General features: G+C 38.4%; 1 protein-coding gene across 3 annotated transcripts in view; it reads left to right on the top strand.

The window, feature by feature from the left end:
* Positions 1 to 12,840, top strand: part of VPS8 (VPS8 subunit of CORVET complex) — a 238,633-nt gene that overhangs the window by 176,580 nt on the left and 49,213 nt on the right. For all 3 annotated transcript variants that reach the window (XM_029939720.1, XM_029939718.1, XM_029939719.1), the window contains 3 exons: positions 6,364 to 6,444; positions 8,017 to 8,186; positions 10,428 to 10,593. In XM_029939720.1, coding sequence (XP_029795580.1) covers positions 6,364 to 6,444; positions 8,017 to 8,186; positions 10,428 to 10,593 — 417 coding nt within the window. The remainder of the gene's footprint in view (positions 1 to 6,363; positions 6,445 to 8,016; positions 8,187 to 10,427; positions 10,594 to 12,840) is intronic.

Raw genomic sequence — 12,840 nt, 5'->3', positions numbered from 1 at the left:
AAGGGCCTTGGGAATAAGACTATACTTTGCTTGTACTCTTGTCACCATCACCTAGCTCAGAACTTGGCATATATATAATAGGTACTTAGTATTTTTAGAGCGGATAAAAGGTCAGGATGGAGGAATTCACTTGTGTGCGAAGCCCGATTTTTCCACTTTGCCTGAAACAACCAAAAAATTGAACATAGTATATGAAATAGTTTTAAAAAACTAGGTATCAGACAGTGAAGGTCATTGATACCTGAGAGGCAGGGAGAAAAAAGCAGAGTGAGCCCTGTGTTTGCCGCAGCTTAATATCTTGAGAGACTTTTTATGCAATAGTTCAGGAAGGGTAGCCCAGCCACTTTCCATTATATTCATCGCTTTGAGGAGATGGAGCTGAGAATCAGGAGTCCAAGGTGGCCAGAGTTTTCAGGCAACTACCAGGCAAGAGAACTCTGGAGATACATAGAAGGCCCTCAAGTGTAAGTACACAATCTCAGGAAACTAGGGAGGCCAGGGAAAGAAACACATGAAAGGATCAGAGGGAATTATATTTGTACTCACACAAGGCCAACAACAAGACTAGAAGGAAGATGTCATAATTCACCGAACATTGGGTGAAGTACTCAAAAGTACTCAATAGTGGGAAACAGCCCTAAACTACACATAGCTTCTGCCATGCCTTGCACATCTTAAAACAAGACCTGAAAGGATCAAACTTTCTAAGTAATTTAACCACATCCCAAAACAAAGATTAAAAACACTTTTAGGAATACAAAAGTATCTAGGTCCCAACAGCATATGACACTGAATCAAAAGTTACAAGGTATTAAAAAAAAGTTGGAAAGTAAAACCCAGATAGGACATTGGATATTAGAATTAGCAGACAAAGACACCAAAACAGAAAAAACATAAGTGAATTTGAAGACACAGCAATACAGACTATCCAAAATAGAGAATAAATTGAAAAAAAAAATGAACCAGGGTATCAGCTGTGGACAATTTCAAGTGGCCCAAAATAATATGGAATCCTAAAAACAGGGAGTCAGAACAGAAAAAAATACTTGAAGAAATACTGGCTGCATATTTTCCAGATTTATGGAGAACTGTTAGCACATGTATACATAACCCCAAACCCGAGCAATACGAGAAAAAACTCTCAGGCACATCATGATTGCTCAAAATCAGTGATTAACAGAGATGCTTAAAAGCAGCCAGAGAAAAACAGCAGAGGAACAAAAAAAAAGATGACAACACATTTATGCTGAACAATTTTAGCTGCTTTGACCTAGTTGACATTTACATATCAATTATAACACATTGTTCTCAAGTTGCACGAAATATCTACTAAGATCATACTCTGGGCTATAAAGCAAGTGTCCATAAATCCAGTATTTTGGATTTTAACCATTCTAATAGGTGCATAGTGGTTTCTCCTTGTTTTAATATGCAGTTTCCTAATGAACAGTGACATAGAACACCTTTTCATGTTGCTCATTTGCCATCTCTGTCCCCATTGGTGAGGTGTCTGTTCAGATCTTTTGCCCACTTTTTAGTTGGGTTTGGAGGTTCTTTTTATTGTTGAGTTTTAAGAGTTCTTTTATATTTTTTATATACGTTTTTTGTTACATATGTTTTGCAGATATTTCTCCCAGTTGGTAGCTTGTCTTTTCATGCTCTTAACAGGTCTTTTCATGAAGCAGAAGGTTTTTTTATTTTAGTGAGGTCCAGCTTTTCAGAGTTTTTTCCTTCATGGATTGTGCTTTTATTAATTTTTTAAAACGTTTATTTTGAGAGAGAGAGCGAGAGCATGCGTCTGTGTACACACAAGTGGGGAAGGGGCAGAGAGAAAATCCTAAGCAGGCTCCACACAGTCAGCACAGAGCCCGGTGCAGGGCTCCATCTCACAAACCATGAGATCTAAACCTAGAGTTTAGATCTAAACTAGAACCTAAACCAAGAGTTAGACACTTAACCAGCTGAGCCACCCAGGCACCCTAATGGATTGTGCTTTTAGTGTTGTATCTAAAAACTCATCATCAAACCCAAGGTCACCTAGATTTGTTTCTCCATGTGCCAGATGTTTTATAAAATTTGGCATTTTACCTTTTAAGTCTGTGATCCATTTTGAGTTAATTTTTGTGAAAGAGAAGGTCAGTGTCTAGAGTCCTTTTTCTGAATGTGAGTGTACAGATGTTCCAGCACTTGTTGAATGGACTGTCCCTTTCTTCACTGAATAGCCTTTACTCAGTTGACTGTATTTATGGGGCATTATTTCTGAGTCCTCTGTTCTTTTCCAGTGATCCATTTAATTCATCTTTTGCCAGTACAATATTGTCTTATTGTAGCTTCATAGTAAATCTGAAAGTCAGGTAGTGTCAGTCCTCTGACCTTTTCCTTCTTCAGTATTAATGTTAGGTATTTTGGGGTTTTTGCCTTTCCATATAAACTGTAGAATTACTTTGTCTCTATGCACAAAATAACTTGCTAGCATTTTGATGGAGATTGTCTGATTTTGTCCGGGTAATGCTGGCCTCATCAAATGAGTTAGAAAGTGTTTTCTTCTGTTTTCTGAAACATTGTAGAATATTGGTATTTCTCCTTAAATATTTGGTAGAATAAACTAATGAAACCGTGTGGGTCTGGTGCCTTCTGTTTTGAAATATTCTTAATTAAGGATTCAGTTTGGTTAAGAGATACAGACCTTGTTTATCTATTTCTCCTTGTATGGGTTTTGGTAGATTATGTCTTTCAAAGTATTTGTCCTTTACATCTAAGTTATCAAGTACCCCAATAGGGGTTTTTATGTTCTTAGGTTTTCAGGCATTTTTTTTTTTAATGTTTACTTTTGAAAGACACGGAACATGAACAGAGGAGGGGCAAAGACAAGAGGGAAACACAGAATCTGAAGCAGGCTCCAGGCTCTGAGCTGTCAGCACAGAGCCCGATGCAAGGCTCAAACCCATGAACCCTGAGATCGTGACCTGAGCCAAAGTTGGACACTTAACTGACTGAGCCACCCAGGTGTCCTTGTGTTTTGGGTTTTTTTTTTAAACTTGTCCCTTATCATTTTTTTATCCATCCTAGTTTTTAATGCAGTTTTCTCCACTAGAATATTTTCTAGAACATTTTCTATGTTCATAGTCCATACTCAACAAATATTAGTTGGCTCTGTCACCTCATATTTTGGGGTAATTATAAGCTTTTTATAAATCACTTTTGTGTTCTTTACCCCCTTTGATCTCTGTGTACACTGAGCTGGGGGAGTAGCCATATCCCCACGTTTCTCAATAAGAGTATACTACTCACAGTAGCTGATGTTCTTTTGTTTACTCGCTTACTAAGTGGGCATAGCTGGAGCATTGACCGAACTCCACATTGTAGGTCTCCTACACCTAGCACCAGCCTGATGCACTTCCCATCCACCTCCCTTTATCAGGCCCCTTGGAGAGAAGAGAGGGAATGACACTTATTTAGATGAGCAGTTGCTCACATAATTACAGTTTTTCCCGAGGAGATAGTCTCATGATAAGAGGTTCTCAAAGATCTTCTTGACCCTAAGTGTTTGTTCAGACTGATGCCTGGCATCCGAGTTGTGCAGGCTTCTTCTGTGAACATTAGATAATAAGTTAGTGTTTTCACGGGACCATATTTATGTTGCATATATTCTGCCTTCCTTGCTTGCTTTTATTGATCTTTATTCTGTGGCAAAAAGTAATTTCGGGGCTCTGAGAAGCTGTTTATGACTGTCTTACTGTGGAAATTAAGGCAAACAAATGATTTATATGCTAACCTGCTGAGGGCATTACTCATATTTTAAAGTAATGCTTGATTAGTAATGATTTTAATTCTAAAACAAACCACATACGTGCTACAGTAGTTTCTAGAAAGCAAGATAGGGGGTAAGTGGTCATCATATCTTTTTTTAAAGGACTTTTTAAAAAGCAAGTTGAAGAGAAACCTCAGTAGTTATTCATTGCTGAAGAGTCTGACATCTTTGGGAAATAATTTGGGAAGCTAGTGGATTGTGTACATGCTGTGCTAGAAGCCTTGAGCTCCCTTTTGCATTCTATAATTTATATGTTGTCACAGCATGAAGTAATTTTCATGATTTTGCTTTTAAATTATGCATATTAAAGTGAAATGTACTGATACAAATATAGACATGACCTATAAAGATTTTTTTTCCTTTCCCCAGAATTTAACCTTTTAAAGACCTTTTTATTCTCCAAACAAATGACAGACTTTTCCGTGTTAGAGCTACATTAGTGTTTTGGATGAAATAGTATGTTAGATACTGTAATATGTATTTTTTATAAAAAGGGATTACACTGTCTCTTGATACTTTGAGAAATAGATTATTTATTAAGAGCTTGACCAAAAGCATGATTGAGTCTAAGTTCGTAAGCATTAATATGTATCTGTTTTTATGCAAAAAAAAATTTATTTGGTGAGTCTATGGCCCGAGTTGTTTTTTTAATAAAAGGTTAATATCTTGTGCTGCTCTAGCCCAGCTAAAAGTACTGAAAACCAATCTTGGTTAGAAACTGCACCCACCCATTCTTCCAGAGCCGTCATCAGAGCCCAGAAGAGAAAAGGAAGCAAACACTCAGACTCTGTGGTATTAGAGCAGGAAAACAAAGTTTCTTCACACATCTCACAACCTCTCTCCAGTGTTTTTCCTGTTTTACAGGAAAACATCTTCTTAACATTTTCTTTTCTTAACATCCAAACTCAGAATTACTCTTAATGTACCAAGACTTTAATAACTGCCATTCTTTAAGAAGTAACCAGAAATGTTACCTATATTTTCTAGCAAACATTAGTTGCTTATTTAATATATCAGTCTTTATGTCTATACTTGGAAGACCAGTATAATCTGTTAATTAAAAACATGGTTTCTGAAGTACCTAGGTTCAAATCCCAGTTTATCTGCATAATAGTTTTGTGATCTTAGAGAATTTTACTTAACCTTCTTGAGCTTGAATTTCTTCATTTATAAATATTCTGGAAGGAATGTAATGATATGGTACATATAAAGTACATAGTACTGTACTTGACATATGCGACCCACTTAAATATATAGCAGCTCTTTTCATCATTACTGTATGGTTGGGCTCCCCTCTTTGGCATGGGAGAGTCAATTTATGTCAGACATAATCTCATATTAGAGTAAAGTAATAGTGACATACTTCTTTATTAGCAAGGTTTTAATTATAATCCTCAGCCTAGCCAAAGGTGCAGTAAAATGATCACGCAAATATGCTAATGGAGATAAAAGTTGCAGAATACAACTTTGCAGTAGAGCAATTTGGCAGTATATATCAATACCCATAAAAATCCTCTTTGAATCTGTAATTTCCTCTCTTGAAATCTCCTCTAAGGAAAGAATGAGAGGATTAGACTAAAATGTATAGCTACCAACATTTGAGAATTGTGAGTGGGAGTTGGGAAGGGGAGGCAAACTTACTTGCCCAGCAGTAGAAAAGGGTTGAATGACATATGATATTTTCACATGATTCATATTCTATAGCTGTTATGAAATATTTGATATGGGAAACTGCTCATGATATATGTAATAAAAGTATGTAAAACACTCAAATTTTATACACTAAGAAATACATCTCTCCCTCTTGCTCTTTGTCTCCTTTCCCAGAAACAAGACTAGAAAAATGTGCATCAAAATATCAACAGTGGTTATCTCTGTGTGGCTGGATTTCAGTTTTTTGTGTCTTGTTTTTTTGTTTCATACATTTCAGTTTTTTCCAGATTATACATACTAAACAAGTTACTTGACATACCTCATAGGAAAAGCAGTGGAAGGGAGATTGTATGTCTGGGTATCTGTTGTTGATCAGTAGTGACTTTATTGAAAAATGCTTTAAAAAACTGAAAGCTGCTCCTTGGATCCAGAAACTAATCTCTGAAACTGAAATCTTGTCTCCTAAACTGAAGCAATTTAGTTGATGAGGGCCAGGAGGGTCACAGGAGGGGTTGATGGACAGATTCTGGCATTTAGGTGGAAATTGGTCTTAATTACCAGATAAATAAGAGCTCAAAGAGGCATGAGCAATATTCAATATGAAGAAGGAGAGGAAGCTTCTTGCAGAAACAAAACCAGGGTGAACTTTAATTAGACTTGCAAAAAAGATTACAAGGTAAGGTGCTCATATCACTTCAATTTTATTTATGTTTTCAAAATATTTGTGATGGCCAGAGGGAGACTGATAACACATTTCTAATGGAAGGTTCATGAAAGAATAAATATTTTGTGACTGCAGAAATGTACTTGAGTATTTGGCTTTGTCAGATAACTTACATATTAAGTGATTTTAAAATACCAATAACAGAATTACATTTTTGCAACTTTTTTCTAATTAGGATCCAGTTTATGGAAAAGGAAAACTTGGAGAAATCCAGGGACTTATTCTTGGAATGTTGGATACCTTTAACTATGAGCAAGTAAGCTTTCTATTTCTGAGGCTATCCTAAGGTAAAAAGAAGCTATTTTTTTTTCTTTGCACCGATGCTCTTTCTTTAAAAATTCCTGTCTACTTAATGGAAGTTTGGTAGATTGAAGTATATGCTTTTTAAAAACTTTTAAATCACTTGTCCTTAATATATATACACACAGAGAGATATTCTAGAATGTGGAAATGTATCAAATTTGGACTCATTCATTGGCAGTGGAACAGTCCTTTTTTTCTAAATGAAAGTGTGAGAAACTTTCTGGAAAAATAATTGAATGCAAGGCTGTAACCCATAAAAAGGAAGAGTCAGCATGAGTATAGAAGATTGCAAAATAAAATTAAATGAGTTTTCTTTTAAACGTTCTGAAGCAGATAATTGCCAGTAACCAAAAATGGTCACTAGTCTTCATTTAACTCAAAACTGCCTGTAGCATTAATTATCAGCAGGATCCAGCATGGTATACAGATATTTTTCTTAATATACTTCAGTGTGACTCACGAAGCCACCTAGGAAAAGCACCATTTACGTATGGTAGATACGGTATCTGCTTTTTTAATAATGAGAGAAGAAAAAGAAAAATGGGGGGTGACAGAGCTTTTCTTAGGATGATAAAGAACTACAGTCTTGCCAAGCATAGCCCAGTGAAACAAACACCTCTGCAGGCATGGACTCCATGTTGGCAGAAGGGAAGCTGAGTACAAGGCAGAAAATGTTTGCAAACTTTGGGAGAGGAGGAAAAGATGGGGTTGACTGGAAAGAATTACAGCGTAAGACCGTTAGACCTAAAAATTCTCCATTACAGGTAAAATTAAAGAACTAGGCTATTACAGCAAGGAGGTTGGGCAGTAGGCCTTCTCCTTTGGGACCTTCAGAAAAGAGCCCAACTGCACATCTGAATGACAGATATGAATGTTGAGAATTAGGTAGAGTATGTAAACAATAGAAGCACACAGAGTCTTAAAATGACTTAATGGGATAGCTATGAAAATGCCCTGATGTGACTTACTGACAGATGTCACAGTCTTAAGTAGATTCAAATGACTTGTAAATGCTGATCAGAAAAATGTTCTCTCTGCCCAAGGGAGATGAAAACTGAGTAACGGCCATTAGCTTTTTCAGTGAAAGGTTATTTGAAATATTGCCACGGATGCAGCTTCTATAAAAAAAATAAATCAGAGAGTTTTTGGTTGTCTGTTGTAACACTTTGAGCCATTAAAAGGGAACTTATGAGAGAAATGTAATTAAAAAATAGGTTTGGATTTATCTAGTCATTCAAAAGCCATCAGTACTGAATTAAGCCACAGAATGGCAAAGCATGCGTTTCTCAGTGGAAACTAATGACAGCCTTTTAATGAATATTTTGAGACTCTCAATGTATGCCCTTATCCACTTAAGTTTGGGGGTATTTGGGGTTTATCAGTGTTATGCCTTCATAGTATATTGTAATTTCTGTTGGTGGTGGTCAGAAACCAAACAAGTGCTGTTCCTCATTCACTCCCTTCTGTCTCTTTCACTTAATGAACCATTTTTGTGTGTTGGGTTTCTGTTTTGGTCTTTTCCTAGACTCTGCTGGAAACGACTACTAGCCTTCTAAACCAGGATCTCCATTGGTCATTGTGTAACCTGAGAGCTTCAGTCACCAGAGGACTGAATCCCAAGCAGGATTACTGCTCTATATGTTTGCAACAGTACAAGAGACGCCAAGAAATGGCAGATGAAATCATTGTCTTTAGGTAAGCAAGGGAAGGAAATGTTACACATATGGTGTGTGACATGTATGGTGTTCCCAGGCAGGTATACATGTGGATATACAGCCCTAGTCAGTCTTTCTAGCAGTGAATAAAACAGGGCAAAGTTCCTGCCCTCATAGAGCTTACATTCTGCTTAGGGGTTGGGAGAATGTATGGGGTAGAGGCAATATAAGATGGACTCTGGAACCACACTTTTTGAGTTCAAATCCTGTTTCTGCCACTTATTAGCTGTGAGACTTTGAACATGTTATTTAATCTCTTTACATCTTAGTTTTCTCATCTGTAAATTGGGATGATAATGGGACCTTTTTCTTAGGGTATTGCAAAGATTAAATGAGGTAAATTACATTAGACACTTGTAATCATGTTGACATAGTGAACACTATGTAAGTGTTTTAACTTCTGTTAGTATAGACATAGGAAGATGAGTAGACTTGGTGGTTGGGAAGGGGAAGAAGCTCTCATCACACAAAGAGCCCACTCATTCAACAAATACTTATTGAGCTCATACTGTACGCCAGGTAGTGTTCAGAGGGATAAGGTACATCATGAATAGAACAAAGGATCTGTTTTCATGGAGTTTACTAGTTTAGTTACTAGTTTAATCTAGTGGGGGGGCAGACAGATAAGCAAAATGCCTGATGGGGACTACAGTGGAAAAAAATAAAACACGTTGAGAACAGTGTTTGGTGGGGAAAGATATTTTATACAGAGTAGTCTGGGAAGGCATCACTGTTAAGGTGACTTAATAACACAGTTTAAAAGTTAATAAAAATGTAATAATTACCGTGAAAAAATAAAACATGGTATAAAGGAATGTTGGGAGCTCCTAATTTCTAAAGAGCAACTAGGGAAAGTCTCAATAGTTTAGTGACATTTGAGTAGAGAACTAAGGGAAGTGGCCGTGCAGTGTCAGGGAGGTGCCCCAGGCAGAGAGAGGGTCAGCAAGTGCAGAAACCAGCCAGAGCATGGTCACGTGCTTGGAGAGTAATGAGTCAGTAGGCTCATGTTGGCCAAGTAGAGTGAAGGAAAGGGAAGATGATACGTGTTGACTTTAGAGGAAGAACAGAGGCCAAATTGTATAGCAACTGGGTCATTATGAACAGTTAAACTTTTACTCTGAGGTAAGAAGCCATTGGATGGTTTCGAGAATAGGTTTGACATCTGGCCTGTGTCTTAAGGATCTCTTTGCTATGTTGAGAATGGACTACAGCTGGGAACCCAGTTAGGTTATTGGAGTAATCCCAAGTGAGAGATGGCCCACGGTGATAGTAAGGAAGTAAGAAGTGGTAGGATTCTGGACATGTTTTAAAGGTAGAGCTGATAAAATTTGTTTACAGATTGAATGTGAGGAGTGAAAGAAAGAGAACGGTCAAGGATGATGCCACACTTTTTGGCCTAAGAAACTGGAAGAATATAGGTGTTGTTGAGATTTGAAAGGTTGGATGAGAGCAGTGCAGTGTAGCTAGAGCAGAACAAGATTCAGAATGTGGTTTGACACATGTGGAAGTTGAGATGCCTGTAAGATACTCCATCCACATATTGGTGGTGTTTAAAGCTGTGGAACTGGAAGTAATCACTGAAGGAGCAAGTGTATCTATAGAAGAAAAAGAATAGAGAAAAACTATAAAGACTCTAGAAAAGAATTGACTCCTGAGGTAATCCAACATTCCAGGCTGGACAGATGAGGAAGAATCAGCAAAAATGACAGAGAATTACACTCAACACTCACTTCAGGGAGGCTCACTTAGTAATCAACAGGGAGTGACTTCTTAGGAATAGTGTAAGAATTACTGTAGCCCTGACAGTTTTGTATTAATCAAATCACAACTGTTGCCTTGGATTTGATGAGGCAGACCAGTCATGTTGTTATCAAGCTACGTGAATCATTAGGATTTTCCTCAATTGCACTTTTTCATACTATCTAAAAACATTTCATAATTTGAGAAATGAACAGACGTTCAAGTCATCTCCCACATGGTTTGTAGTCAAGAGAACTGTGGTCCCATTCCTGCTCCCAACGTAGGTGTGCAAATATGTGAGTCTGGATTTTAAAAAAGGGAGGACAGCAACAAGAAAATTTCCTTTCTTCTTAACTGTGCAACAGTCAGTGTATTCCAACTTACTGGAAATCTCTATCACTTACAAATACACTCTAGCATAGCATATGTTTATGGATTTTATGCTAAGGAAAAGTGCAAATTGGTTGCCTTTACTTTGCAGCTGTGGCCATTTGTATCACTCATTCTGTCTGCAAAACAAAGAGTGCACCATGGAAACTGAGGGGCAGACAAGATGGACTTGCTACAAATGCAGCTCAAGTAACAAAGTGGGGAAACTAAGTGAAAATTCATCTGAAATTAAAAAGGGGAAGACAGCCCCATTACAGGTAAGACTTGTTGTCATGGCATGATGGATGGAGATAGTCTTTTCTTACCAGGGTCTTTCAGGCCTGGCCTCATTTTTCTTGTAGGCCTCAACAAATTTATATCATTGGTATCTAGTGCATGACATCTTCTGTTCTGTCCTGTTTAGTATTTGAAGAACTTCTCCTGTCCCATGCTGAAAATAGGGATTTAAGACATTTTAAAAGCAGAAGACATTTTCTGCTCTTAAAAAGCTTAAGATCTGGTTAAGTATGTATATCTAGATGTATATCCATGAGTCTGCTTCAGATCCTTTGACAAAGTAAGAGGTCCGCAAGTACTGACGACTATCTGTGTGCTGAAGGGTGCAGAGCTGTCACTCTCCAGTGGGACCAGTGGACAAGCTAAGTACACGTGTGCTCTGTACATGGCTCTCTCAGATGGGTAACTTACTTCAGACAACTTGATGCAGTAGTGTTCATTTGAGAATTTGTCATTGCCTTTGGAGTCCGACTCCTGGACTAGATAATAACGTTTGTTCATTTGACAGCCTTTCTTTTTTTCTTCTTAAGCAGGCAGTGGTGCACTTGAACTTTACTGCTTGATAACTTTTGGGAGAACAGAACTTGACAACACTCGGGGCCCAGTGTGGAGGAGGAGCAGTTGCTAGGGCTAGGACTTGATCGTTATTCCTTTCTCAACTTATTTCCTCCTTGGAGTGAGAAGAGGTGTCACATTAGCCACGTGTTGCTCCTTCCTCTGTGCCCCACCCTGTGGTTGACCTTAACGTCACTTAGTGAAAAGTGGAACCTGTTGATCTTCTCTCTTTGTTCTATCAGCTTTCAGTGCTGTGTCAGAGATAGACCCAGAAGAAACTTTGGCCTAGCTTCTCCCAGATAACAGTTCAGAATTTTTATACTCTGGTAGTAGGCATTCATTTATATTCATTAAATGCGTACAGAACAGTGTGGCAGCTAAATGCTGGGGGGATAGTGGTAGACAAGACATTTGTCTCATGGAGTATACAATTATTGAAGTTACAAACAGATTTTGAATAAATATTCTCAAGTTCTTTCTGGCATCAAATATGTGTATGTTTTCCGACACCAGGTCTGACACTAATTCTGTCAGTACTCTGGACACCAGCTGGGTGTCAGTAATTCAGTTCAGACACAAACTACCGGGAGTTAGCGTTAGATTCCACAGGTTTAAGGGTTCGTTCACAGGAGACTGCCCTTATTTCAAACATCAGTTGCAAATGGAATGTCCGGCTACCTACCCTTCTGTCTGACTTGGCAGAGTCAGAGGTTCCCGTGATCAGTGCCCCTGCAGTTTGATAATGCACTAGAGCAACTCCTGGAACTTGGGGAAATGCTTTATATGTGCCTGTTTAGTAGAGGATCCAACTCAGGAACAGACAAATGGAAAAACTAGCAGGGCAGGGTATGGGTGGGGAAGGGTGCTCCCTTGTCCTCTCCCAGCACACTGCCTTCCCAGTACCTGGGTGTGTTCACCAGCTCAGAAGCTCCTCGGACCTGGCTGTATCAGGGCTTCTGTGGAGGTTTTATATGTGACCATGGTTGATCAAATCATTGGTCATTGGTGATTATACTCCATCTCTAGCCCCTCTGCCCTCCCTAGAATTTGGGGATGAGGAGCAAGCAGGGGAGGGTAGAGCCCTCTAAGCATGACCTGATCTTTGTCATGACCAACCTGAAGCGATCTAGGGGTCCACAGCTACCAGTCATCTCATTAGCATAAAGGCACTCTTACCACTCAGGAGATTCCAAGAGTTTAAGGGGCTATGTGCCAGACCAAATATATATCTTTTTATTATGCCACAAACACTTGCCCATGAACTATGCTGTAAGAGCAGGCAGTGAGTGGACTTAGTTGACATGAGAAATCATGGAAGGCTTCCTGGAAGTGCCATGTTAACTTCTCCTGAAGGAAAAAGAGAAATAAGCTAGACAAAGTTAGGTACAAAGGTAGGTAGGAGGGATACTCCAGACTGAGGGAACCATATAGATAAAACAGACATAGCTTCTCTGCTGTGAAGCTAAACATTGAGCATGACTGGATCAAGAAAGTGGGAAAGTGAGTGGTATGAGGTGAGGCTGCTATAGTAAACAGGGACCATATTAATTACTTTGATGTTTGTGCTAAAGAAACAGGATATTAAGGGGTTTTAAGGAAGGAATAATATGATCTGATCAGAATAGCTTTTTTCCAGAGCAGTATTTTTAGCACACTCTAACTGCAGTGTACAA

Source organism: Suricata suricatta, chromosome 5 (assembly GCF_006229205.1).
Source record: "Suricata suricatta isolate VVHF042 chromosome 5, meerkat_22Aug2017_6uvM2_HiC, whole genome shotgun sequence".
NCBI lineage: Eukaryota > Metazoa > Chordata > Mammalia > Carnivora > Herpestidae > Suricata > Suricata suricatta.
This window is presented reverse-complemented; position numbering and strand designations above follow the sequence as displayed.